This window comes from Pezoporus wallicus, unplaced genomic scaffold (assembly GCF_028554395.1).
Source record: "Pezoporus wallicus isolate ANWC-B61680 ecotype Strahan unplaced genomic scaffold, APGP_CSIRO_Pwel_v1 contig_7505, whole genome shotgun sequence".
Lineage (NCBI taxonomy): Eukaryota > Metazoa > Chordata > Aves > Psittaciformes > Psittacidae > Pezoporus > Pezoporus wallicus.
Genome location: NW_026638908.1, coordinates 4230135 through 4255122, shown reverse-complemented (window position 1 = coordinate 4255122; position 24988 = coordinate 4230135). Strand labels below are relative to the sequence as shown.

At 37.2% G+C, this 24988-nt stretch overlaps 1 protein-coding gene across 1 annotated transcript; it reads left to right on the top strand.

Annotated features, from left to right (window-relative positions):
* The first annotated feature begins 120 nt into the window (after positions 1–120).
* Positions 121–24988, top strand: GOPC (golgi associated PDZ and coiled-coil motif containing). Its single transcript, XM_057413171.1, is given in 10 exon segments — positions 121–306; positions 309–659; positions 13986–14150; positions 16641–16664; positions 18512–18687; positions 18932–19097; positions 20331–20426; positions 21095–21259; positions 21688–21868; positions 22367–24988. Coding segments are annotated over 10 exon segments (1629 nt in total). The 3' UTR covers positions 22486–24988.

The window sequence follows — 24988 nt, the reverse complement described above, 5'->3', positions numbered from 1 at the left end:
TCGGCGGCTCGGGTCTCGGCCATTGATGCCTGTCGCCGCTTGGAGTTGTGGCAGGCAGCACGAGTCGCGCACCACTGCCCGCCGGGCCGCCATCGAAGCCGCCTGTCAGCGCCGCAGCGCATGCGCGCTGGGCGCGTTCCTCCCGCTTCCCTGCGTGGCTGCCCCGGTGGAGCCGGGCTGGGTTTGTTGCTGCTGCCGCCGCCGCCTTGTCTTGCGGGGGAAAGGGTGCTCCCGCTGGGAGTGGGCCGCGGGAGGGCGGCTGAGGCGGGGGGTGTGGGCCTTGCCCTGCCCGGGTGCCCAGACCTGTGAGGGAAGGAGGCAGGGGCCGCGGCGGCGGCGGCAGCAGTAGCAGCAGCAGCTTCACCATGTCGGCGGCGGGCGGCGGTGCCTGCGGGCCAGGCGGCGCGGCCTGTGGCGGGGTCGCGGCCGGGTCGACCTCAGCGGCGGGTGGCGGGGTGTCCATGTTCCGCTGGCTGGAGGTGCTGGAGAAGGAGTTCGACAAGGCCTTCGTGGACGTGGACCTGCTGCTGGGCGAGATCGACCCCGACCAAGCCGACATCACCTACGAGGGGCGCCAGAAGATGACCAGCCTCAGCTCCTGCTTCGCCCAGCTCTGCCACAAGGCGCAGACCGTGTCCCAGATCAACCACAAGCTGGAGGTGACGGGGGCTGAGGGGGCTCCAGGGCTTCTGGTGTGGGGGCGATGGGCCTGGCCCCATGGTGGCGGCCTTCCTGTTCTTGGGAGTGCGGGGAGCAGCAGGGGAGGCCTAACCCGGCTCAGAGTGTTGGAAGGCCCCGCGGGATTCGGGCATGGCTGTGCTGATGCTTACAGCGTGGGCATGAAGTCGTGCGTCCAAAAAAAGTTGTATTTGATGTCGAAAGCAGAAGTCTTGGGCAACAGGTGCTGCTGACTCGTCTTCTGTTTGCATTGTCACTAGTGAAGTTGGAAAAGCTTTTAAAAACGGGACAAAGACATATATCATAGAATGGTTTGGGTTGGAAGGGACCTTAAAGAACATTTCCAAGCCCTCTGCCATGGGCAAGTACACCTTCTGCTAGACCAGGTTGATCAAAGCCCCATCCAGCCTGGCCTTAAGCACTGCCAGGGATGGGGCAGCCACAGCTTCTCTAGGCATCTGTTCAAGCATCATGAGACGTTCATAGTCTTTAAAGGTTATAGTCAGTAGTCAAAATGAGGCCATTATTCTGCTAATGAGTAAATGAAACAGAAAAATGGATTGGGGGTGGACTTTGATGGGTCCTCTTGTCCCTTTGTACTCTGAGGTAGATCAGATAGCTCTCTGCCAAATTTAGTGTCAGAAAATTAATATTGAAGGTTGCACATCCTGTGAGGAGAAAAGTAACTGTCCTTGCTGTTGAAATTGTTTTCATTCCTAATGCAGAATTTGAGTCAGAGTGGGAAGAAAGAAGCATCAGCTGGAACTGAGCTGGCTGATGCTGCTCAGGAGGGACAACTGTAGGTCCTGTGGCTGGTACAGTAACTGGAGTGCTCTGGGAGGAGATTCTGGAGAACTTCATGGTTGTTTTGTAACTGTCCAACCTGAGTCTTCTTCAGTTTAGTAGGTGATGTTGTTTTGTCCTTAACAGGTGTTGGTATAAACTGCCCTCTTGTCTTTCTGTTACAAATAAGAAGAGTGTTCAAGTGACTTTCATCAGTTAGTTTTTCCTGGGTTAAACCCCTCCCAATATATTCAGTATCTCTTGTAGGCAATGCTTGTTTGAGTTTTACTGCTTGTTCTACTAACTTTCAAATATATGGGAGTAAGGGAAAAAAATCTGAAAAACCATGGAAATATATGCTTTGCAAGAGCATCAATAGACAACCACAGAATTCAGTTTTTAGTCCTTTGTGTTATGCTTATTATAATAAAGGAATTCAAGAGTCTTCAGACAGTAACCTGTTCTTCTGAAGGTCTGTCTTGCAGTAGGAAGTAGAGTAAGTAAATTGGTTTTGCTTTTAGTCGGGTTTCTTCCTGGTATGAAGACATTGTTATGCAAAATAATCCATAGAGTTTAACAGGGGAACAGGATATTTAGAGTAGAACAAAGACCTCATTAAGCTAGGAGCTTTTTTCATTGCAGTCTTTATTTCACCACAATACTTATTGTAGTTATGGCTTTGGTATTCTTTGTTTATGTTGTTATGTTGTCATATACATTTTAGTATTGGGTATGTATGTATTCTGTCAAGCTACACAGGATTAACTGTATAGGCATAGTAAAATAAGTTTTATGAGTTTATAGTAGACAATCAGTATTTATTGCATATTACACAGGGATGGTGGGTGTTGTGTACAGACTTGTGAAACAGATGAGTTGTCATGTTATTTTAAGAGAATGAGTTGATGCTTGGTAAATATTTCTTTGAAAAGTTGTTTCAAGCTTAAATATTTTGAAAGGAAATGATAAAGCTCAGATGCTGCAAGGTATTTTGGTATCTAATATAAACCATCAGGGGCACCTAAATAACTGGAGATGTGTGCCTCAATCTCAAGAAGAGCAAAGAAGCACACTTAGTATTTGTAATAGCATAATTATTGTCTATATTTAAGTGCATGAAGTAATTGTTTGATAAAAATGATGTGAATTCAGAGTGAATGCTTTACAAGTGAATAAAAAGACTTTTATGAAATATTTTTATTACTGTAGTATTATTTGGCATCATACCTATAAAGGAGTTTTATCTTTCAAATAGACCTTTAGAAGGTTTAGTATTGTCCTGAAGGTTGTTAATTTTAGGACCTCATGATTATTAGAGCCATAAACTTGAAGTGAAAACCTCCATTTATAATGTCAAAAGAGATTCAGCTGTTCTCTTGAGAGTGTCTTGTATTTTATATGTACAGATGTCTAGCCAAACCCCTCAGTGTCCAAAATGAAGGCTACAGTTATATATTTTGAAAGAAGTCACTAACATTAATAGTGGAAGTCCAGAGAAGGGCAACGAGGATGATCAAGGGACTGGAGCACCTCCCGTGTGAAGACAGGCTGAGGAAGTTGGGGCTGTTCAGCCTGGAGAAGAGAAGGCTGCGTGGAGACCTCATAGCAGTCTTCCGGTATCTGAAGGGGGCCTATAGGGATGCTGGAGAGGGACTCTTCATTAGAGACTGTAGTGATAGGACAAGGGGTAATGGGTTAAAACTTAAAGAGGGGAAGTTTAGATTGGATATAAGAAGGAAATTCTTTCCTGTTAGGGTGCTGAGGCACTGGAATAGGTTGCCCAGGGAGGTTGTGAATGCTCCATCCCTGGCAGTGTTCAAGACCAGGTTGGATGAGGCCTTGGGTGATATGATTTAGCATAAGGTGTCCCTGCCCATGGCAGGGGGGTTGGAACTAGATGATCTTAAGGTCCTTTCCAGCCCTAATTATTCTATGATTCTACGTGATCAGTGGGCTTACTTTTTTTTTTTTATAACGCGTTACTGTATTTTATAACTTTTAAAATTGCAGTAGTTTCCTAATAGCTCACAACTAACTTTACAATGCTTGTACATTTTAATACAAAGCTTTTATCACATTCATAAAAGTGTCATTAGTTGTAGTTTACTTGGGTACAAACGTTTATTCAAGCCAGTAAGTTAAATCCATCTTTAGAAATACGCCTTTATTTGGACTAAGATAATACTTCGAATGTGTCAGTGACTGTTAAAAGCTAAGATTTACTCTTGCAGCTGTATTTGCCTGCTGTTATCTTACTGATATTATTTCATAGAATCATAGAATAGTTGGGATTGGAAGGGACCATGTAGTTCCCATCCCTCTGCCATGGGCAGGGATGCCTTCCACTAGAAGGTTGCTCTAAGCTCTGGCCAGCCTGGCCTTGAGCATCTCCAGGGGTAGGGCAGCCTGAAGGAAAATCAAATTAATAATATAAAATGATAAATATAATTCTGTTGTTCATGGGCTCCATTTCCTTGATGAGAATTGTCAGGTGTTATTACATACAAGAATAATGAAATGCAGTTCAGACTTTGTTTTATCAACTTTGTCAGCTTAAGATGCATTTTCTGATTGTTACAATTGCTTTCAAGAGGCACAGTGTAGATGGATTGGTAGATGGAAGCTCCCGCTTTAGGACTTTGGTGCAAAAAATGTTTTGTGATCATTGGTTCATACCTACTGCTAGAGAGATGAGTCTAGGTAAAATATTGTATGAGGGATGTTTCTGAATAGTGAAAGAAGTATTCCAGGAAGACAGTAGTTTCCAAAGAGGGAGTTACATATTGCCAATTCAGGGTAAGTTATTTTTAGAAGGAATTGGGATGTACAGTGGATGTATGCAGATAAATTTACTTGTGCTTTCAGGTGGTGAGAGGTTATAAACATACTACTGTGCTACTGACATTTACAGTCCTAAATTAAAGAAATAAAAGCAGGGGAGGTTTTGTTTTCATATTTTTCCTGTCAGTTGCAGTAGAACAGAGTTCAATTAAGTAGCTTACCAAAGAGGAGAGAAAGTGTTAGGTGATAGAAGCCACTGAGATTGGCTTCACTTCAGTATGAGCAAATGAAGAAGTGTACCTTGATGGAGAACAGTTAGGGCCTAAGGCTGTTAGGGCGGCCATTTTAAAGATGTTTTGTGATAATCTGTCTCTTGGAAGGCTTTGCAAATCAGCAGGTGCAGGCTGGCAGTCAAGCATGTGAAATTTCAGTAGATACTAATGGTGAGGAAGTTGATAGGATTTGTTTTTCCTGTTTGACTGTCACTTGAGGTGAAAAAATTCCATGGTGCTGACTGTGACATTATCTAAATGTCCATTTCAAAAAATAAAAGTTCTAAATAGGGCAGTGTTGTAGAAATAAAAGAAGTAGGCCAATGTGCCAGTGAAAACTGAGCTTGACTTTAATGCTGGCACTTTGACTGCCAATGTGATTCTCTAATTTGAAATGAACAAGCTGGAAAGGAATGTCTGGTAGAACACACCCTGTGTCTTAGTGGTTGTGTTAAGCCAATGTACATGCTGAAGTTAAGGGAAACATTTAAGTATATGTCTGAGAAGCCTATGTATTTTTATGTCCTTGAGGAACATGGAATCACTTAGCAGGTTTAGAGGAGCATGTTCCTGTAAGGTGAAATCTTCTGTAAGTAACTTGTTGCTATATTGGCTAAAGCATATGTAGAATTATGTAGGTAATCTGAAGATCCCTATTAAACAAACAAACGCCCCCCCCCCCCCCCCCCCCCCAGTCAACCAAAAAACCTGAGCGTAGGTGGCTGTATGTGCTTGGTCACTTATAGTGTGTGAGTCTGTCCTGTGGAGCACGCTGTAGAATTCTAGTCCTGCCTTGTTTAGCAGTACTCTCAGTATTTACTGAGATATTATCTTAATTACACTTTTAACTCTGAATACTTTTTCTGTTTTGGAATAGAAATCTGTTCATACTATTGTTCTTTTGGAAAATCACTTGAATGAGATTTGATCCAGCTGATTTTATACCCTAAAGTGTGAGCAGTTTTCAGGTATTCAGGAAGTACAGGTTTGCATAAATTTTCTAGTTGGCTTATATACTAAATTGTCATTTACTTGATACATGTAACTTTTCTCACAATAATTACTCCTTTTTTAAAGGGGTCATTTATACTTAATTCATATTTTCCAGTATCAGAAGTTCTGGAAGTCTTTATGAGTTTAACTAGTTTAGTTTCAGTCAGCATGTAGTAAAGTATTTTCCTTTTCTGTGTCTCATTTGTTGGGAGTTGCCAAAGGGCAAGTGATAGGGAGCCATTATTTTAGTTTATATTTCTTAGTTTGATTTACTGAATTATGTTTCATAGCTACTAGGACTTTCAAAATAATGGCAGTAATAAAACTGGCAATATGACTTTGAAAAGCTGATTTGCGTTGTCTTAATAAAAGAGCTAGAAGCATGGGCAACCTGAAAAAAATTTCTTTGTGAGGCAGACGGAAATCTGTCAGTGGCAGCAAAGTGTACAAGAGGTGGTTAAAAAAAAGAAAAAATAAATTTGTGCTTCTGTAAGTAGGTCCAAATAGAGTGATACAGTCAAATATAAAGTAAAATGGCAAGAAACAGTATGTAAAGCAAAATGAAAATAGTATGTAGCTGCATTAACAGGTATTTTAATGACAGAGATTAAAAAGATCAGTGCCTGGCATGTAAATGCTGGTTGATGTATCCATTTATGTAAATGGAAACCAAATTTTTAAGATGCTTTACATGTATCATTATTACGTTATCTTTTAAATGTTGGGAGGAAAAGTATGCAAGTACTTACATATCCAGAATGGTCTTCAGCAGAGAAGATAAAATGTATGTATTTGTTTTGTATCCTTTTGGTTCGCTGACCAGTATTCTGAATGTTTTGGCAAGACTAGAATGGAATCTGAGAACTGGAGCAATTAATTTGTAGATGTCTCATATACTTCGTGTTCTGTATGGGACATATTAAAGGTGGACTAAATTAATTTACAGCTCATTTGTGTGATCACTTTCATACACTGCATCTTTACTAAGACTACCTACATAGCTACACTACTGTAGCATTCATTTAGGGAGTCAGTAGTCATAAATTTTGACATTCATGTTCTTATTAGCCATATGATAAAGACAGTTTTGTTAAAGCTTTATCTAAAAACTTAAGTTACATATGTCCTTTTTGGGTCACAATAATAATGAAATAAAGGCTTTTAATTTCATTTAAAAATTTGTAACTACAGTATTTTAAAACTATTGAAATAGGCTAGTCGCTTTCATCACTGGCAAATGGTTATGTTGGAATTGGGGGGGTTATCAACAAAAAATTGTGGTTCCCAAGCGTATCATTTATTCAGAAACTGTCACATTGTTTAGTTTTGTAAAGAGCACACTGAGATCAGTAGGTTTGTAATCTATTTCATGGTTTCTCATTCAGACCAGCCCATTATGCTTAATATGGTTGTGTGAGAAATTGCAGCAAATGCTGCTAACAGGCAGGAAGGATTCAATAGTGAAGAGAAAGGGTAGAGTGTTCTTGTCTTTTGGAGAGCTGTAGTCAAAGTGACAGCAGTGAGTTGACAGAGACAATCCTTTCATCCAGCAATTAGAGAAATACAATACCAAGATGTAATGTTAAGCATATGTGCTAGTGTCATATCTTGATATCTATGTTGATTTTTTGTGCACATATGGGGGCAGAAGCCACAGAGTAATTGCAGCATTGTACTGTCCTCTGTTGTGTTTTATGATCCTAAATCCTTTAGCCTGTACATCAGAAGGGTAATAGTACTGACCAGGAGTGAATGTTTAAATACATAAGCACATACGTTGATAAACTTTCTGAAGTCTAGCATAAATTACAGGAGGACACAAGTGAAAACACCTTATATAATTTATTTATCTATGAATTTTGGTTTGGTCCCATGGCAAGGTTCATAGGGGCCTCTCTTGTAGAACTAGCCATTAAAAATATATATACCGGAGGTGTTTTATTAGTAATTGGAGTCCGTGGAGCTTTGAAATCTCAGTTCCTACTGATCTGTGAGGAATGATTTGTCCTAATGCAAGTGTCGAACACTTTCTGAAATCGCTAAAGCCTTCCGATTCAGACACTCCCCATTCTTTCCTGTGATCTGTGAATTTCCATGCCACAGCATCCTTTGCTTTTTCATTTCCCTACAGTTTTGGTTAGTGGCACAGTCTCTAGCTCCGAATTGCATGTGTGCTGCCTAGCTACCGGGCCATTCGCTCTTGTCTCAGGGTGGGTTAAACAAGCTAGCTACTGACTCTTAACTGCTTTTCACTCTGCAAGGGCACCAATTTACTCTTTTCTCCAGCAGCTGTTTTGTGCAAAATTTGTTTGTTGTAGGACCTATAATCATACACACCTTTACCCCTCTAATAGATCTGTTTGAATCTTGAGAATAGATTCAATTCATATCAGCAGGGAAGAAAGGTCAAATAGGAAGAAATGTAGACACGGATAAAATGATGGCATTAGACTTCCTTGTTTAGGAAAGTAAGATAAAAATTATGAAATATTATTAGTTTTGTGGTTTTGGGTGGGGTTTTTGTTTGTTTTTTTTTTTTTGCCATTCTGCTTGTGTTCAATATTTCTTGAAGTCCTAGCTGCTGGCACTTAGAGATGGTGGAGAAAAATCATCATTCATTTAAAAAAAGAGTTTTCAGACCTTTGTGCTTTCAGAAGGCTTAGTTTGAGAATGAATTAGGTGTACCCTAAAGGCCTGAAATGAAAGGAAAATGAAAAAATCTTTAAAGAATATTTGCTACTTTAAAAGCGTTTTATGAGTGGTTAGCTTATGACTGGTTGGTAATATGATGGATATTTTTGTATGCATCTAGCTTTCCTTTGCTGACAAATGTGTTATCTAATATGTCCATTATGCTTAGTTTTATTTTGAGTAGAAATCGATATACTGAAAAGTGCATCATCACAAGCCTCAAAAGCATTCATTGCACTTTTTGATGTTGAGAGAATTCTGGTCTTCCTCTCATTTTTATTTGGTGTGGTGAATAATGCCACTGCCATGTCCTAGTATTATTCAGACCCAGATTTGCAATTCATCTTGGCTCTGTTTTGACTCCTCGTGTCTGGTCATTGGATAAATCTTAGGTATTTTTTTAATACATCTGTGAGGTCAAATAAAATTCTTGTCCTTACTGCAGGAATTATTGAAATGATAGCTCAGAAAATGAAAAAGCTTTCTGCAAAGTTAAAAACATTGTCATTATTTTACCTGATGATGCAGTCTCTCTGTTTGCCCATCACCCCCCTGCATCTAGTTTCCCTTTCATCAGTGAAAGTTAAATTGTTTCCTGTCAACGTGGTATGTTAGTACTGTCATCCCACTTTCTGAAGTTCTTCTGGTGCTTTAGATTTGGAGGTCACGATATTGTCATCTTCTAGTGCCTCATTCAAGCACTGATAGTTATCAGAAATCGTAACTTGCGGTTTTTAGTATGCCATCTGTCTTCCTGTTGTGCAGTTCTATACTCAAATAACTAAGTTTGTATTTCTCTTTCATGTTACCTTTATTCAGCATTTGTGTATTTACATTGTGAGCTCTTCAGGGCAAGGTCCACATTTTCATTCTTAACTATGTACAAATGTAGCATAGGATATTTGAGTATGGCTCTGAGATCTCATAGAAATAAGTGATTTTTGGTTAGTTATTCTAATGCTCCCTTTTCTATGAAAAATGTACAGGTGGATGAATGAATATTTTAGTTTCTGAGAATTTAGACCATTATCTGAAGAAAAAATTATATGATACCAAATAATTGAAAGATACCTCAGTGATGATATTTGTTTCAAGGCTCCTAATGAAAACCTGTTAAGACTTTAAGAACTCTATGACCATAAATATAGCCAAGTCCAGCATTTAAGCTGATATGTCTTATGTTGCCAGCTTAAAATACATGCTTAGCATAGAATCATATATAACAAACACAGCTTTTGATAACTCATCACTGCTTGAACAAGAAATAAGAACTGTTGATTTAAAATTGAAGGATGTTATGGCTGGACTGTTTTGCCTGGAGATTTTTTAATTATTTTTGCAACAATATTTTTTTAAAACCTCTGCAGAATGTCTGTTGCTTAATGCCATGTTTTATTTTCTTTTATATCCTATGAAAAAAAAGCATTTTATACATTCTTGGGTTATTTCAATTGAAATTGGGTTTAATTTTCACAGGTGCAAGATCTCTGCGAAATACAGGATACTTGGTAAATGACAAAATATGCCCCAAAATTGAGTAAATGTTTACCCAGCCTTTCAAAACAATTCTTCTGATATTATCTCTGTGTTAGATTGCATGGAAGATAAATGTTGAGTTTTACTATTTGATTAATTTGACGAAGATCTCCAATTTACTCAAACTGTGAACTTTAAATATTTAGAGGTAGCTTCATTGTAGACCAGCGGGGTGATAACCTGAAGCAGTAACTCTTTCTGAAATAGCATGTGTTTACTGGTGCTTTGTGGAAGAATATTAAAAACAGACTTACGGAATTACCTTTTCTGCCCCCATCCCAAACAGATCAGATCAGTCTTAAAGGCTGGTTTGGTTTTTTATTCAGAGCAGTGAGGAGAAAAAAGGTAGGAAACCAAGGAGTATGTCTTGTATAGTTGTCCATGTATGGATTGTAACTGGGACAGAGAATACAAAGATATTAACAGTAATGTGTCTAATAATTATTGATGAATTGGAGAACAATAATGAATGAGGTACTTCAGAAAAATAAGTGATTCTGTCAGTAATGCTGTTCTTTTTTCTGCGATTTTTTCCATTCTGACTCCTTTACGTAACTAAGCAGCCACTGCTGAACTGAAGCATTTCTCAGAGCGCTTCAGGAAAAGTCAGTGATTGTTGTCCATGACAAAAGGGCTGGAAAAAGAGGACCATTGAAAGAAGAGGCCTGACTTCCTTTAATAAGGAAGAAACTTGGTTATTTTCTTCTTGATTTCAGTAAGCCTTGGCTTCCATTATAAGGTCCAGACCAGGTGCTTCCTATTGCCATTGGCGCTGAATTCCAGTTACAGATCTTGGTTTGAGGAAAGTATCCAAGACTTCAGTGAGTCAGAGACAAATGAGCATATCTCAGAAGGTATTAACTTTGCCAACATGTGCCAGAATTTGCACAGCTCTTTCTTCCTTTTATTCTATCTTGTGTCCTGTCAGCTTTTTTCATGATTAAATTGTACTTCCATGAGCCACAGTTCACTCCTGCTCCAAAGTCTATTGCCTGGGGCACAGACTCTTAAATGAGTTGCCAGAGAGAAACTAAAGTGTTACCTTGCAGCGTGATACTTGCTTAGGCATGATAATTGCTAATCCGTGCAGTTGTATACTGCCCTTAATACAGAAGAGTTCCTCTTCTGGGTGAATCAGCAAATTACTGTCAAAGGATGTTGTAAAAGTAAATATACTGCCTTCTGTTCAACCTCTGCCTCAGTGAAAGTTTCTGTTCTCTATTTGTTGTTTGGTGGCTCTTAAGCTCTCCTAACCATGAAGTTCAGTGGTCTTCTGTGGGTGGCTGTTCCTTACTTCTGCCCTCAACTGCTTCTCCACAAATTCTGGAGCATCCTCAGTGTTGTGGTTTAAGCACATGGTTTAATACATCACATCTCTCCTTCGACAGTCTTGTTGGAGAGTACATCCAAAAAGTTACCAATGAAAGGATTGGTACAGTTATTTGTGCAACACTGATTTATCCTTGTTTTGCTAATGCAAACTGAAACATTGCAATTATATGATTTAGCACCATCTTGTTCTGTAGAGCCCCTGCCTCATGCAGTAAATGGTGCTCTGGCAAAGAATGGCCTTGCCAGTAATTCTTGTTTGTGCTCATCATTTCCTCTGCTGTCTCTGTCCCCTTTCTGGTTTTTACTGAGCAATTGCCAAAACTGAATGTAGAGCTGTTGAATTTCCAGTGGTCTTCCCTATGATTCCTTTATAACAAAGTGAGGGAATGTGGATAAAAAATAGTGCTAGTAAGAGTAATATAAAGGAGAATTAAGTGAGCTGGCCAAGCTGAGAGAGGCAGAACTTCTGTGTAATAATGTAAGTATTTGTCAGCCTTCATAGAAGTAGATCATGAAGTTGTAAACCAGCTTGCGGCATTTGCTTTTTGCTGTGACTTTTGTAGCTACATCTGTTCTAGTGGATAGATTTATGCCTATTCATAATGTGTAAACGGATTACTTTCATGATGTGAGCTCATACCATTTCTCATTTTGCTCTCTTTATTAAAGCAGCTGGATGTTAATTTAGATCCTAAGTCATACAGAGTTGCTTGGAGTTTTTTATTATGAGTTTGACAGTCTCTTTGTGATCCCTTTGGAGCATCATTCATGTCACAAGCTGGTAGCATTCTTGCTGCGTTGTAAGTTGCACAGGGAAATAACGTTGGTTTGTTGTTGTTTTTTTTTGTTTGTTTTTTTTTTTTTTCCCATACCAGAACTCTGTTCTGTTACTTACTTGCTGTTCTCTACTAGGTGAGGCTGGACAATATTAAACTGATATATCTGTTCTGCAACTTTCTGCTTCTCCACGTGTTTTGAATTAGAATGGATGAGTGTGTGTGTGGGGGGGTGTACAGAAAAAAGAATAAAATTTGTTATGTTAGCTGTTAGTGCCTATCTGAAAGGAGGAAGGCATTGTGGTCTTTTTTTAAGTAGTATTTTCATTATACTTTATATGCTAACAACAAATAGTAATAAAGTAGGAGCAATATTGTTACATGTTACGTGGAATTGTGACTGGGTACAATGGTGCCTTCATTTTAAGGTCTTAGTTATCTCTTCTCAACTATTACCATCACCTCTTATATTTGTGATGTTTTCTTTCACTAGTTTAGTTCAGGCATGGGTCTGCTTTTGTTTGAAGGTATTTAATCCATAGCAGAAAGACTTTAACAGTGGCTGGTCATTGGCAAGAGTAATATGTTTTTGTAAGTAAGCAATTTCTCTAAATTGTATCATCTTACTATAGAAGGCAATTTCTGCTTCAGAGTTCTGCAAGGGTTTACAAATTCTTAGTTTTCTGTCATTCTGGCAGATGGAATGGGGCTGCATGCATTTCCACCTTCCTCAATGAAAAGGAAATGCTAACCTTATCTATTGAGGCTCTGTCTGAATGGACAGGGAGAGGTGATTCTGCTCTCTTCTGGGGAATCTGGTTTAAAATCAGCAGAACTCGTGGGCAGGGCATCTGTTACCCTCCTGTCCTGGAGATGTGGGGCTAGGGGGCAGGAAGGGAGATCATTCTTCTCACAGAGCAAGCTGGAGATTGGCTTGACCTGTCTCATCAAATTGCGCTCTAATGTAGGTGCTCTGAATCACTTCTGGAAGAGTGGTGCCTACTTATGCCAGAATTATTCTGGAAGCTTAAGGAAGCTGTCCATCTAAATTATGTCCCTAAAGTTAGACCCAGTAAGTACTCCCCACTCACAGTCAAATTCTGCCTGCCTTTTTTTTTTGTTTTTTTTTTTCTTCACTTTAAACCAGTGCAGACGTTTAAAAGCCGTGATTTACATAGTTGAATGGGGTGAGTGTTGGCCTGTAACTTAATATTCACTGTGAATTTGAACATCAGTATAATGTTGTTAGAATATCTATAATACTCTGCGTTATTTCATATGAGAGGGTGTTTTTTTTGGAATAATTAGTGGCTTTTCCATCTTGCTCTTTAGTTCCAAATTTTTGGAAGCAAAAATATAGTCTGGGAATTTACCAGAACATTTCCTGAGGTAATCTTCTGTGGATTTGTTGTTTTTTTTTTTGGTAAATAGTAGACTAAAGCTTATATAAATATAGTTTTATCTTATAAAATGCTGTTAGACTTTCAGGATAACAAGTAATTTGGTAAACATATTAGCGCTTGGTCTTTTATTCCAGATATAAACACTACATATAAACTGTATTTAAAATGTTTCAAAACCACTTTATTAAGAGTTGTTAACCATTTTTGGTTTTCTGGATATGCATTTTAGAGGTGTGTTAATTCATGGCTTCTCATTTGCCACCTCATTTACTATTTCAGTTAAGCCACTGATAACAGACCAGTTGTAAATTGGGTTATTTGATTTCAGCCTTGCATTAATAATGGTCTTTTTACTTTGATAATTTTTTAGTAAGATTTAATAATTTTAAAATTCTAAATTGTGTTTACATTTCTGTGGTTGTAAATCCTATGTAGGTTTCATAACATTGCCCTCTTTGGGAGTAGATGGACATCAGCATCACATGCTGTTGTCTGTGTGAGGAAAAACTCAGCTCTTGTTACATTTGCACTGTGATTGGTGGTGGGTCTGTGGATGAATGAAATTTGTGGCAGTTGGGGAGAAAAGTCTGCAAGTGATTCAGTGCTTAAATTGGGCTGCAGAGAAACTTGTGATGGCATGTACTGTTGTCTGTACGCAAATGATGTATCTATGTATTTACAGTTTTGATGACCCCATTTAATAATTGCTCTAATTCCTATGATGGATTATGTCTTCACAGGCACAGTTAGTTGATCTGAAGTCTGAACTGACAGAAACACAGGCAGAAAAAGCAGTATTGGAAAAGGAAGTGCATGATCAGCTTTTGCAACTCCATGCTGTTCAACTTCAGCTGCATGCCAAAACTGGTCAGAATGTTGATTCTGGGGCTATTAAGGCAAAACTGGTGAGTATGGTGGCTTGCATGGAGGATTATATTATACTTTTCCCTCTCCTGGCTGAAATCCTTCCTTGGAAGGTGCAAATAAGCAGGTTACAAATCTTCACATTAAAAATGTTAGAAAGTTATCTTTTTTGGTTTTATGTAACTTTTATGGTTGGTTGTTAGCAACCATTAAAAATAACATAACAGCAAAATAATAAATAAGAATTTAAGAAGTTGTTTTTTTCAAAAACTATTTTCTAGTGGTTTCTTTAGGAGAAGAAAATATTCTAGTGGTTTATAAAGCTTTTCTGGAGACAGAAGTTGCAAAAGATAGTAACTTCCAATGTACAAATACAACCAAATATTCACATATCTTAAAAACCTTGAAGTGAGGTAAGCTTGTTTTTCTTGTAGTTACACTCTTGATAATAGTAAGAATGGGATTGTTTTGCCATACAGAGAGAGGGTAGATGGCATCACAGTCCTCTCTATTGTCATTCTTTGAGAATGCTGCAGATGCATCTACGGTGCTTTCCATTGCTACATGCAGCACTGTGATAAAAGAATTCAATAAACCACTGATAATTTTGTACAATATGGTTTTTAGAAACTTAAACCTCCACGAAGCCCACCAAAAGCTAACAATAATTATTCTGTGCAGTTAGCTGTCATGACTGATAACCAGAGTGTAGTCTGCCTCATTACTATCGGTAGCACAGATTCAGCCTCTTAATACTACCAAGATTTTATAAATTAGAGAAGTAAAGTAATGTATAAATTGTGGTTTCTAACTGTAGGCATAAATCAAAGTCTAGTTCTCTGTCTGTTTTTAGGATTGCTTCACAGGTTGTTTGCAAATGTCTAGTCTCCACATATGTGGAATGTTAATCTCCTCTGCTATTTTATGTTGTTGATTTATGTATAATAAAACATAGTGATAGACTATAATGCTTAAAGGCTGTCTAGGCTACTCACTGAATAACGGGAGTAACTCAAAATTCTTCCTGTTTCAGATCCAAAAGCTATGCTCCTCAGTGTACATACTTGCTTATTCAGTATAAAAGTAACATTTTCTGCACATAATTTATTCTCTATTGAATTATAGTTTAAGCATGATGAAGTTTCTTTAGGGTTGTTAATATTTATGGCTCTGTAAATAACCTTTAGTTAAAGGTCACCAATATTTTCTAAGTTTTAGGCTGCAGGTTTATATGTTGCAAGTTTTTTAAGCTGACACATCACTCTGAGTGGTTTTGGTCCCTAAATTGTGTTAGTGAGGCTTAATTTATAAATGACAGAGTAATACTCTTAACCTTTTTGCTTCTCTTTGCCTTGTTATAAACTATTTCTAAAGATACATTAAATCTCCATGCTTTTGCCAGCAGTCTTTTTCCCACAGGTGTCTGTAAATACATTGTACTTTTCTTAGATTTTCTGTGCTGCTGTTGAATTTTATTGACAGCCTAGAATGATACTCTCTCCTTTATTCCATTTAATTCCTTCTTTTTTTATAAACATCAGGACTAATCTTTTGAATTTGCTTTACTTTGCCTTCAGAGATTTCATGGGTTTAGTGGAGAAAAGCTCAAGTTTAAACTGCTCTAGATACTGAAAACCATAAAGGTCTGGAAAGCTTGAGCAAGCAAAATTGAGGCTGCTTAAATGACAATAAAATGGGAAGTTTGAGGTTTAGGTAAATAAAAACTGTCATGCTGACCTTCTGGCAGTCAGAAAGCTTCTGAGGGCAAATAACTGTGTCAACAGAATATGCAGTGGGGAAATAAAGTTCTGTACTAGTTAACTTCTTGCTTTCTTTGTTAAAGACAACCACTCTTCTTGCGTATGGAGGCTCCCAGCATAAATGTGTACTCTACAAACTGTAAAATGTGCCTAGTTGTGAACAAAGACACATTTAAATGTTTTGGATTGTTAAGCAATTGATAACATCATATAGTTGAGGCCAAATTCCCTTTTAGGAGTGTTAAGTCCAATCACAGTTAACTCTTTCGTTGTTAGAGTATGAAGTTGTGTAGTTGAAATTTTTTTCTTGAATTTGGTAGATGATTAGTCTTTCTTGCTACTTCTTTCCGTCCTTTATGTTCCTTTTGTAACATGCATTTTGTTATTCTTTCTGAAAGGGAAAAGTCAATTATCTGCATAACAGATGTTATATTAAAGAATGTATTTTCTGTGATCCTGTCAAAACTGCTTTCATGCATTTTGCATTAACGTGCTATTCTTTATAAAACGTCTTGGTATTTTAGGAGAAAATGTTGTTTTCAATACTACAATAAAGGTTAAAATATTTATTAAGATTTTTAGTAACTTTAACTGCAAAATACCAAAATTCTGCTAAGTACAGTTATAACAATGTGCTTGTTCTTTATGGCTTCTAATAAAATAAAAAATCTGCAGGTAAATTTCTTTTGGAGAAAGTAACTTACGTTTCATTTGCTTGAAGTTCCTGTTGCCTGTTTCTCTAATTATGGAACTCTTTTCTTCTGTCTTAAGTCTGTCCTTTCTGTGGATGAAATGGTAAGTATTCTAACTGCCCTTTCTTTTTATGTTTTAAGCAGTCCTTTTGTGCAGCAACTTTTTATATGTATGTGTTGGCCTAGAAACTCACAAAACAGATTCAACTTGTTGCTTCTTCCTGTGAGTTAGCAAGATGCCATGTAGTGATTTTTCTTTGCATTTTTAGTTTTTCTTTTCTAGTTTTGGTGCTCTCCTTCCTAAGTCTGTATGTGTTTTATTTATTATTGTAACAGCTAATTTGGGGTGGTATCTGCAACTTCTCATTCTGAAAGACTGTTCTGGCAGTGTCTCAAAAATGTTAAGGTGTTATACAATTTCTAAAGCATAAGCACTGTACACATTTATCAATGTAACACGGAGTATTCTATGTGTTGTATTTTAAAAAACTTCCTGTCAGCCTTTCTTTGTTTTCCCTTTTCTCAGTTCTTCTAACGGGCATGATTAAAATGATTTACTGGCTTGTGTAATAGCCCAAAGCATATAAACACAGTACTATATAGATAAGAAGAAAAAGTGAAGTAATGTTAACTTTTATCTTTCAGTCTTTCATAGCGATAGACTTGCAACTTTTTCAAACAGCTTTTCCATTTTTATTATGTTATATACTTCATTGTCATCGGTCAGTATTAGCTCATTGAAAAGCCATGGGATAGCTGGTAACTGTAAGCTTTGAATTTCGGCACTGCAGTTGCATTTTTGGTTTAGTGGTTGGAGGTTGGTTGTTTTTTTTTTTTAATATTACCAATGGAAAATATATTTCTATTTTGCAGAACCTATGCAATTCTATGAACACTAGAAAGCATAAAACTGTTCTGTAGCTTCCTCAAGTTTTTAAACATTTTTGAGACTTTTGGCACATCTCATGATCATTGTTCAAGATGAGTTCTTTCAGTACATCTTCAGAGATTCTGTATTGCAGACCTCTTGATTTTTTTTAATCCATGTGGTGATCAATTGGAGACAGGCTAGAGAAGAATGGCTTCTGGGTGTAATTTTCCACCTCAGTCGCAGAACAAGAGTCAGTAATTGAGAAAATAGGAAGAAAACAGTTATATGGTGTTATGTTGTTCCTCATATTTTAGGTACAACATTTAAGATACATAACTAAAAATGAATCTTAGAAATATGACATTTGACTTTTGGTTTAAATAAAACTTAAATTACAAACCGAATTCAGAGAAAATCAGTGGGAAATTTCAGCTTGCTTGAAGTGTGGTTTTAGTGTTGGGATTTTATATTGTTGGATTTTTTTAAGATGTTATATGTTTTGGTTTTTGTTTGTTTTCAAACAGTAATTTTGCACTGATTCATCATTTAATTACATTTGTTAGGGTGGGAATCTCCATGTGTAGAATCTCTGGCTTTCTTTTTGTGGTATTCAGGCTAATTTGGAAATGTCCCTGGCTGGGCACATCTTGTTTTTTTTCATGAAAATAATTGTAATTTTAAAAACACATGGACTTACAGAACGTTTCCTTCATATTGTAGTAAAATCTTATTAAAATAGTTAAAGAATATTGTCAAATTGAAATATTCAGTGTTTTTGTAGTTACATTTTAATGGTAAAAATAATCTTTTTTTTTTTTTGTATGAATCTGCCATTTGAACACAGGAGAAAGTAAGGATGATGTTCAGGCTACTTAAATTTTCTCACCTTTCAGTGCAAGTTGAATGCAAACCACTAGCTGCAGTGCCAGGGTTGCTGCTTGCATTTTTTTTTCCTGCACGCATGTCTTGAATGCGGGAGAATGTGTGTTCAGAAACAGTGAGTGTTCCTTTATTAGCTTCAATGAAAGCTTTTTGACATGCTTTTTCTTTTGCCTTCTTTTTTTTTTTTTTTGGTAAAGGAGAGAGAACTTGAAGCCAACAAGAAAGAAAAAGTAAAAGAAGCTCAGCTAGAAGCTGAGGTGAAGTTGCTGAGAAAGGAAAATGAAGCACTTCGTAGACACATAGCTGTGCTTCAGGCTGAGGTTTATGGAGCAAGATTGGCAGCCAAGTATTTAGATAAGGAACTAGCTGGAAGGTATGTGAATGAAGTCAATCCATGTGCCTTAGCATGAGATTTTTCTTGTTGTTGTTTTCTTCCTTGGCATGTCCAGTGTTAAGACCAGGTAAGAAAAGTCTCACGTTTGCAGTTAACTGAACAAGCTCTTGCGCTAGTTGCTGCGTGACTGTGTGCTAGCCAGATGAAGTGTATGAGTTGTACAATGAATTGCTTTTTCAGTTGTAATACAGCATGTTGTTTTACTCTCCTTTTCATTATGTAGGGTCCAGCAGATTCAGTTACTGGGCCGAGATATGAAAGGACCTGCTCATGACAAGCTCTGGAATCAGCTTGAAGCAGAAATACACCTTCACCGGCACAAAACTGTTATTAGAGCTTGTAGAGGTCGGAATGATCTAAAACGACCAATGCAAGCACCACCAGGACATGTAAGTTGAAATGATAAGCCATTCCTTCATAATTTCCAGCATCTGTGGAAAATGAATGAGAGTTACTTTTTAATTTTTGTGATTATTCTTACTTCAGTATTGTGTTCTTTCAAATGTCAATTCTGAATATATAGTTCTTCTGTATGCTGAAGGATACAAAAAGTATTATGATGACATGCTAAATAACACGTCACCATGAAAGATGATACAGTTCTTTTGACTTGCCTAGGAACACTCAGTCCTTTTGAAAACTGAGCCTCTGCTATGTGTGTGTTTAAATGCGAATTTAACAGCATAATTTTGTTAACCTCAGTTTCAAAATGTAGAGCTAACTTATTTACAAAAACTAAGAATAACAACAACTTTAGGATTAGATTGAACTGAAGGTAATTTTTAAAAATGTCTTTACAGGCCATATAAATGACATTCTGTAAAAGAATTGAGTTTTCTTTCTCCCCCCTCCAAAAGTTACTTTATAAATAAAACCTTTAAAAGGCATTCATTGTGGGTAGCCTTGCTAGAACTTGCCCAGTTTGGCACATGACCTGTTAGTCACCCCAGTGTTAAGTTCATAAAACCAGACATTTTCAGAGAAGTGCTTTACTGTGAGCTATTCTAAATACTTTAGTCAGATGGATCTCATTGCTTATGTTGTTGATTGCATCTAAAATATTGGTGGACAAACGTGTATGTGTGGTTTGAAGGGTATGCATAATGGTGTAGTGGCTTAACAAAATGAATACCTTAATTTATTTAGTCTCTCTTTTTGTTTTGAGTTGAATGGGTTTTTGTATGGTTCATAATAATAAAAATAAACTTGAGCAAGCAGCCTCTTCTTTGGGGTGTATTCCATCATCTTCTATAATTTGATCAGTTTTAAATGGCAGTTTACATCACAACTTTTCAGCAGTGATCAGCATTCCTTCATGTAGTCCCTTTATACTTCTAATATATGGCTGTTTTCTTTCTTTTGAAGTTAAGTTCTGTGTTGTGCATCACTCAACACTGAAATAGTTGAAATAATTTTTCTCATCAGGAGTTCATAGGGAGGAATGTTTTTCTGATTTCATGTCCTGTTTGTAAAGGGGCACTGTAAGTTTGTCCTGCCTGGAGCTAGTCTAAAACTCTATTGCCTGTACACTGTCTGTATATAATTCAAGAAATAAAAATGCAGAAATGAACTTTTGGTTCACATGTTTATATTTCTGCTATGCTTATTTTTTATTGAACTAGGATCCTGATGCCTTAAAGAAGAGTCAAGGTGTTGGTCCAATCAGAAAAGTTTTGCTAGTTAAAGAAGACCATGAAGGACTAGGAATTTCTATCACGGTAAATACTTGCATTTATTTTCCGTGACACATAAGAAGCAATTTGAAATTGTATTTATACTGCTGTAACATATTGGATCAGTGGATGTATTGTTAGAATGTATGAAAAAGAACATATGCAAATCCATAGCTATGGTCATAGAACTTGCAGACTCATTTTGGTAGATCAGGAAATAGGTAACTGCTATTTTATGTAAAACTTAAGATTTCAACTTATGTTTAGGATATAGACCAGCAAATTAGCCAGTGGTGAATTTCAGGTGTGGTAAGTCAATAGAAGAACAGAAACAATCTTGAGAACTAAATTCCAAATTTTGAAAATTCTGTTATGCTGTTATTCTAAATATGAATATTGTTTCTTGCAAGTAAATATGGTGCCTGATACGCTTTTAAAATGGGGTTTTGATGTTGTCTCATCAGCTTGTATATGACTTGATACATTTATTATTTTTCTCAATTGTCTCCTTTGACTCTGAATTTGAAATTTGTCCATTGTTTTGTGGGGAAAAGAATTCAGGGAAGCATTCTCTTTCTCTGATGTATGCTTTCTAATTTTCTATAATAAAAGTTGAAATAAGTACTTTAAGAGCAACTACCAGAATGATGATTTTACGCTAATGGGTGTCTCAGTTAATTAAAATCTACTTTTTTTTTTTTTTTCCCCAATAGGGTGGGAAGGAGCATGGTGTTCCAATACTGATCTCTGAAATCCATCCTGGACAACCTGCTGATCGATGTGGAGGGCTGCATGTTGGTGATGCTATTCTGGCAGTAAATGGAGTTAATCTAAGAGATGCCAAACATAAAGAAGCTGTAACTATTCTTTCCCAACAGGTCAGTTGAGACGTGTTATCCACAGACGCATTTCGGTGCTTCCTGTGTTCTATTGAATTACTTTGAACTTTAATGCTTTCTAATAAGCACAGTGTTATGCTAAGCTGCAGCAATTCCTGAAGCTGTATCACCTAATACTTAACCCTGTTATGTCTTGCAATTTAAGGCGAAAAATGCTGAAGTCACTGTTTGTAATGTATTGGCACATAACTGGGAAATTCAGGTAATTTTGGTAAATCTTAGCTATAGAGCTGTTCTTCTTTAGTCAGTAAAAACTTAATTCAGACACATATCCAGAATATTCAACACAACTGTAAATGTCTTTACAACAGTGAAATGTATTTGTTTTAGTAACCTAGCTCATCTCAGTAATGCTACTGTATAGCTGTGAAGTAGTAAGTAAATCTGTAACTTTTGTTTTATTTTAGAGAGGTGAGATTGAATTTGAAGTAGTGTATGTTGCTCCAGAAGTTGATTCAGATGATGAAAATGTAGAATATGAAGATGAGAGTGGACACCGTTATCGTTTGTATCTTGATGAATTGGAAGAAGGTGCACATTCAAGTTCTAATAGGAAAGATGCAAATGTGGATGTCAAACCCTCACAAGGTAAACATTCTAAAATCCGTTACATGCAGTTTAATTCTGAAGTGTCAATATTCATTGTAAAATTAATCTACTGTTAACCTACTCATAGGGTGTCAGCTCTTTTAGATGGTCCCTCATTTATTGGCCTGGGTTACTTAGACATAACTAACTAACTTAATTGATTTGTGTGGGTTTTTTTCCTGATCAGCTTTTCCCAAAGGTTACAATTCAGATCTGTTCTTACCTTTTCCTGACTCTTGTCTAGGAATAGTTAATTCCCTGACATTTTCTGCTGTTGGCTTCTTCAAATACATGTTTTAGATCAGGGAAGTATAGAAACAGTTCCTGTTTTCCTGTCATACTATGTTCTGCTAAACACCTATTAGTTCTTATTTTAGTGGTCATTTCATTAGTGTTTAGTGGTCATTTTCACTTTCCTGTTTCTGAAGTAAGGCTCACTGATACGTCACTCCCAAAATTGCTTCTCTTCCTGAAATAAAATTTCTTTTTAAATTGCAGTCTTTGATAAGAAGCCAAGTATTGATGGACATGAAAATGGAGACCTGGGGAATTCAGTTGAAGCTCCGTTAGAAGACACTGCACCCAAGTTGCCCTGTTCTGCTGAGTCTTTATCCTAAAAACAAACAGACAAAAAAAACAACTGGACAGATCCCGTCTTTGCGAACAATTGATAATCAGTATTGACTGCTCCAAGATGCATATACTAGTGTAGGTTGTAAAAGGATGATTAAATGTCAAAAGGAACTGTATTACTGTTGCCTGGAAAAAAGGCGGTTACCTCAGGGCTTCATTGTGAGCAATTCTAAATGTGGAAAACTGTCTTTTGCGTGACACACAGTAGCTATCTAACACATGGCATGTGAAATGAATTTTCTTTTAATAATAAGCACCAAAGCATGGGATTTCTAAAAAGGGTAACTTGAGTACATTCAACTTTTGATCTCATTAATGTCCCCAAGGAAGCAGAATGAGATGTGGACAGCTTCATTTTGACCCTTTCATCCTTTAAAGGGACAGATGATGTTCAGTTTGGTGTGAAACAAGCTTTAACTCTAGAAGGATGGAGGGGGAAGTGTACCATTGCGTCTATGAATACTGTACTTAGGATTTTTGAACTGTAACTTTTAAAAATAAGTTGGTTTTTTTTTTAAATTTCTCAGAACAGTAAAAACCAGAGCTTTTACTTGAGCAAAGACCATCAAAACCCAAATGGGACAGTGGAGTACTTGCTAATCGTCATCCTTCAGCCCATGATCATTTTATATGTGAGATTTTTGGCATTGTTGTTTTAATGAATTCACTGCCAATTGTTCCATTTGAAACATGCTCTGGAAGTCTTTAAAGAGAGTATTGTGGGATTTTAAAAGCAAAATTAGTTTTGAAATGTTCACAATTATGTGGGCCCTTTTGGTATTTTTTTCTTTTCCCGAGCATCATCAATTTAGCATTCATTAGCATACCATAGTATGGTTACTGCTAATGCAGAGTGGTTTGAGTTGGTCATCATTAGCCTGACCTTATGAAATGCTGAGTGCTTTTGATGGGTACTGAACATACTCATTTCACATTAAAATAATCTTTAAAGAACTGAAAGTTGAGTACACAGTACTTTACAGGAGGTGCTCAGAATCAGTCGGTGTCTGGCCCTATCTGTGTTATGTTACAGCAGTCATATTAACCTATAACTGTCTTACTGTTGAAACAAAGCGTTACTTCTTTTGTAAGAGCAGTGTATCTTAAAATAGTTTTTAATTGGTGTACATCTAAAGGCCCTCAGCATGGCTGCAAATGGGAATGTTGAGGATGGTTTTCTTGGCCAGTTTCACATACTCCATTTGTAGATCTTTTGGGAAAGTGCAGCACTCTCCATGTGCAAGCTCTACGTTGTAATCACATTTATTATTTCAGCATGCAATGCCAGCTTTCCTGTTCGCTGCTCTGCAGGCTGTTGAACTGTAATGTGAAAAGATAAGATTTTGTACATTGAGAGAGGAACTAATGTGAAAAGACATCTTTGTAAGTGTTACTGTGTAGGATGTACATACATAAGAAAAAACCTCAGAGGCCTTTAGATAACATCAACTAATCTTATGTTCTAAGTTGTGATGTAGAACATGGTTACTTGTCTCTCCTAGGAGCACTATATATATGTTTATAGAAAAAGCTGAAAAAATGTATATACTTTATTCAAAGATTTTGCTATTTATAAATCCCTTAACTTTGCTATTTACATGATCATTTTGTGTGTGTGCGTGCGCATGAGTTCCACTTACTCAGTGGAATAACATTATTTGGTTCATTTTGTATAATAGTCTGTGTCATACAGCATCCTGTTGAAGGTTTTTAAAATAGTCAAAGCTGTACAGTTTTCACCAAACAGAAACTAGTATTTAAAAATAAAGCTGTGTGAAGAAGAAACAAGTCCTCAGGCATGTTTCTTTTTCTGAAGCTTCAGAAACTTGAGGACACAGTGCTGTGTGTTAGCAGTTGAATCTACTGCCACAGCTCTGCATCCAGGTTTGTGTTTTTCCCACAGCTGTCCAAGCAGAGTGTACTCTGAAACTGTCTGTGGCCTGGAACACCCAATGTCCTCTCTGTCGGAAAGGATTGTTCAAAGCCAAGTAGTCTTGTCTTTGAAAATCACCGCTGTATGAAATCTTCCTGCAGTTGTAACGAATGAGTCTTGTCCAATTAGTCTGGCGCTAAATTTGCCTGTACAGTTTCCCTTTGTTTGAGGGAAAGGTGAAAATTTTAATTTATTTGTTCTTCCTTTCTTCTTTGGCACACCTTATTTTCCACTTAATACTTTTGATCAGTTTTAGGCTGAAATGGGAGAGTGTTTCTGGAGTTATTTTCCTAACATTCCTTGTCCACCAGTTTCTCATCATGCTGTGCTCTTTTCTTCATCTTACGAAAGTTGCTGGACCCTTTCTCTGCTCTTATCCTGCCTGTGTTTAACCTTTATATGAGATCAACAGAAGGAACAGTTGCTGAAGAGAATGACTATGAGTAGATTAATCAGGTAGCAGTAAATTATCACCAGATCTCCTTCCTTGCAGTTTTTATAATCTTTGTTCAGAAAGCCCTTAATGGAAGGATTTTGCTCAGACACTACAGTCT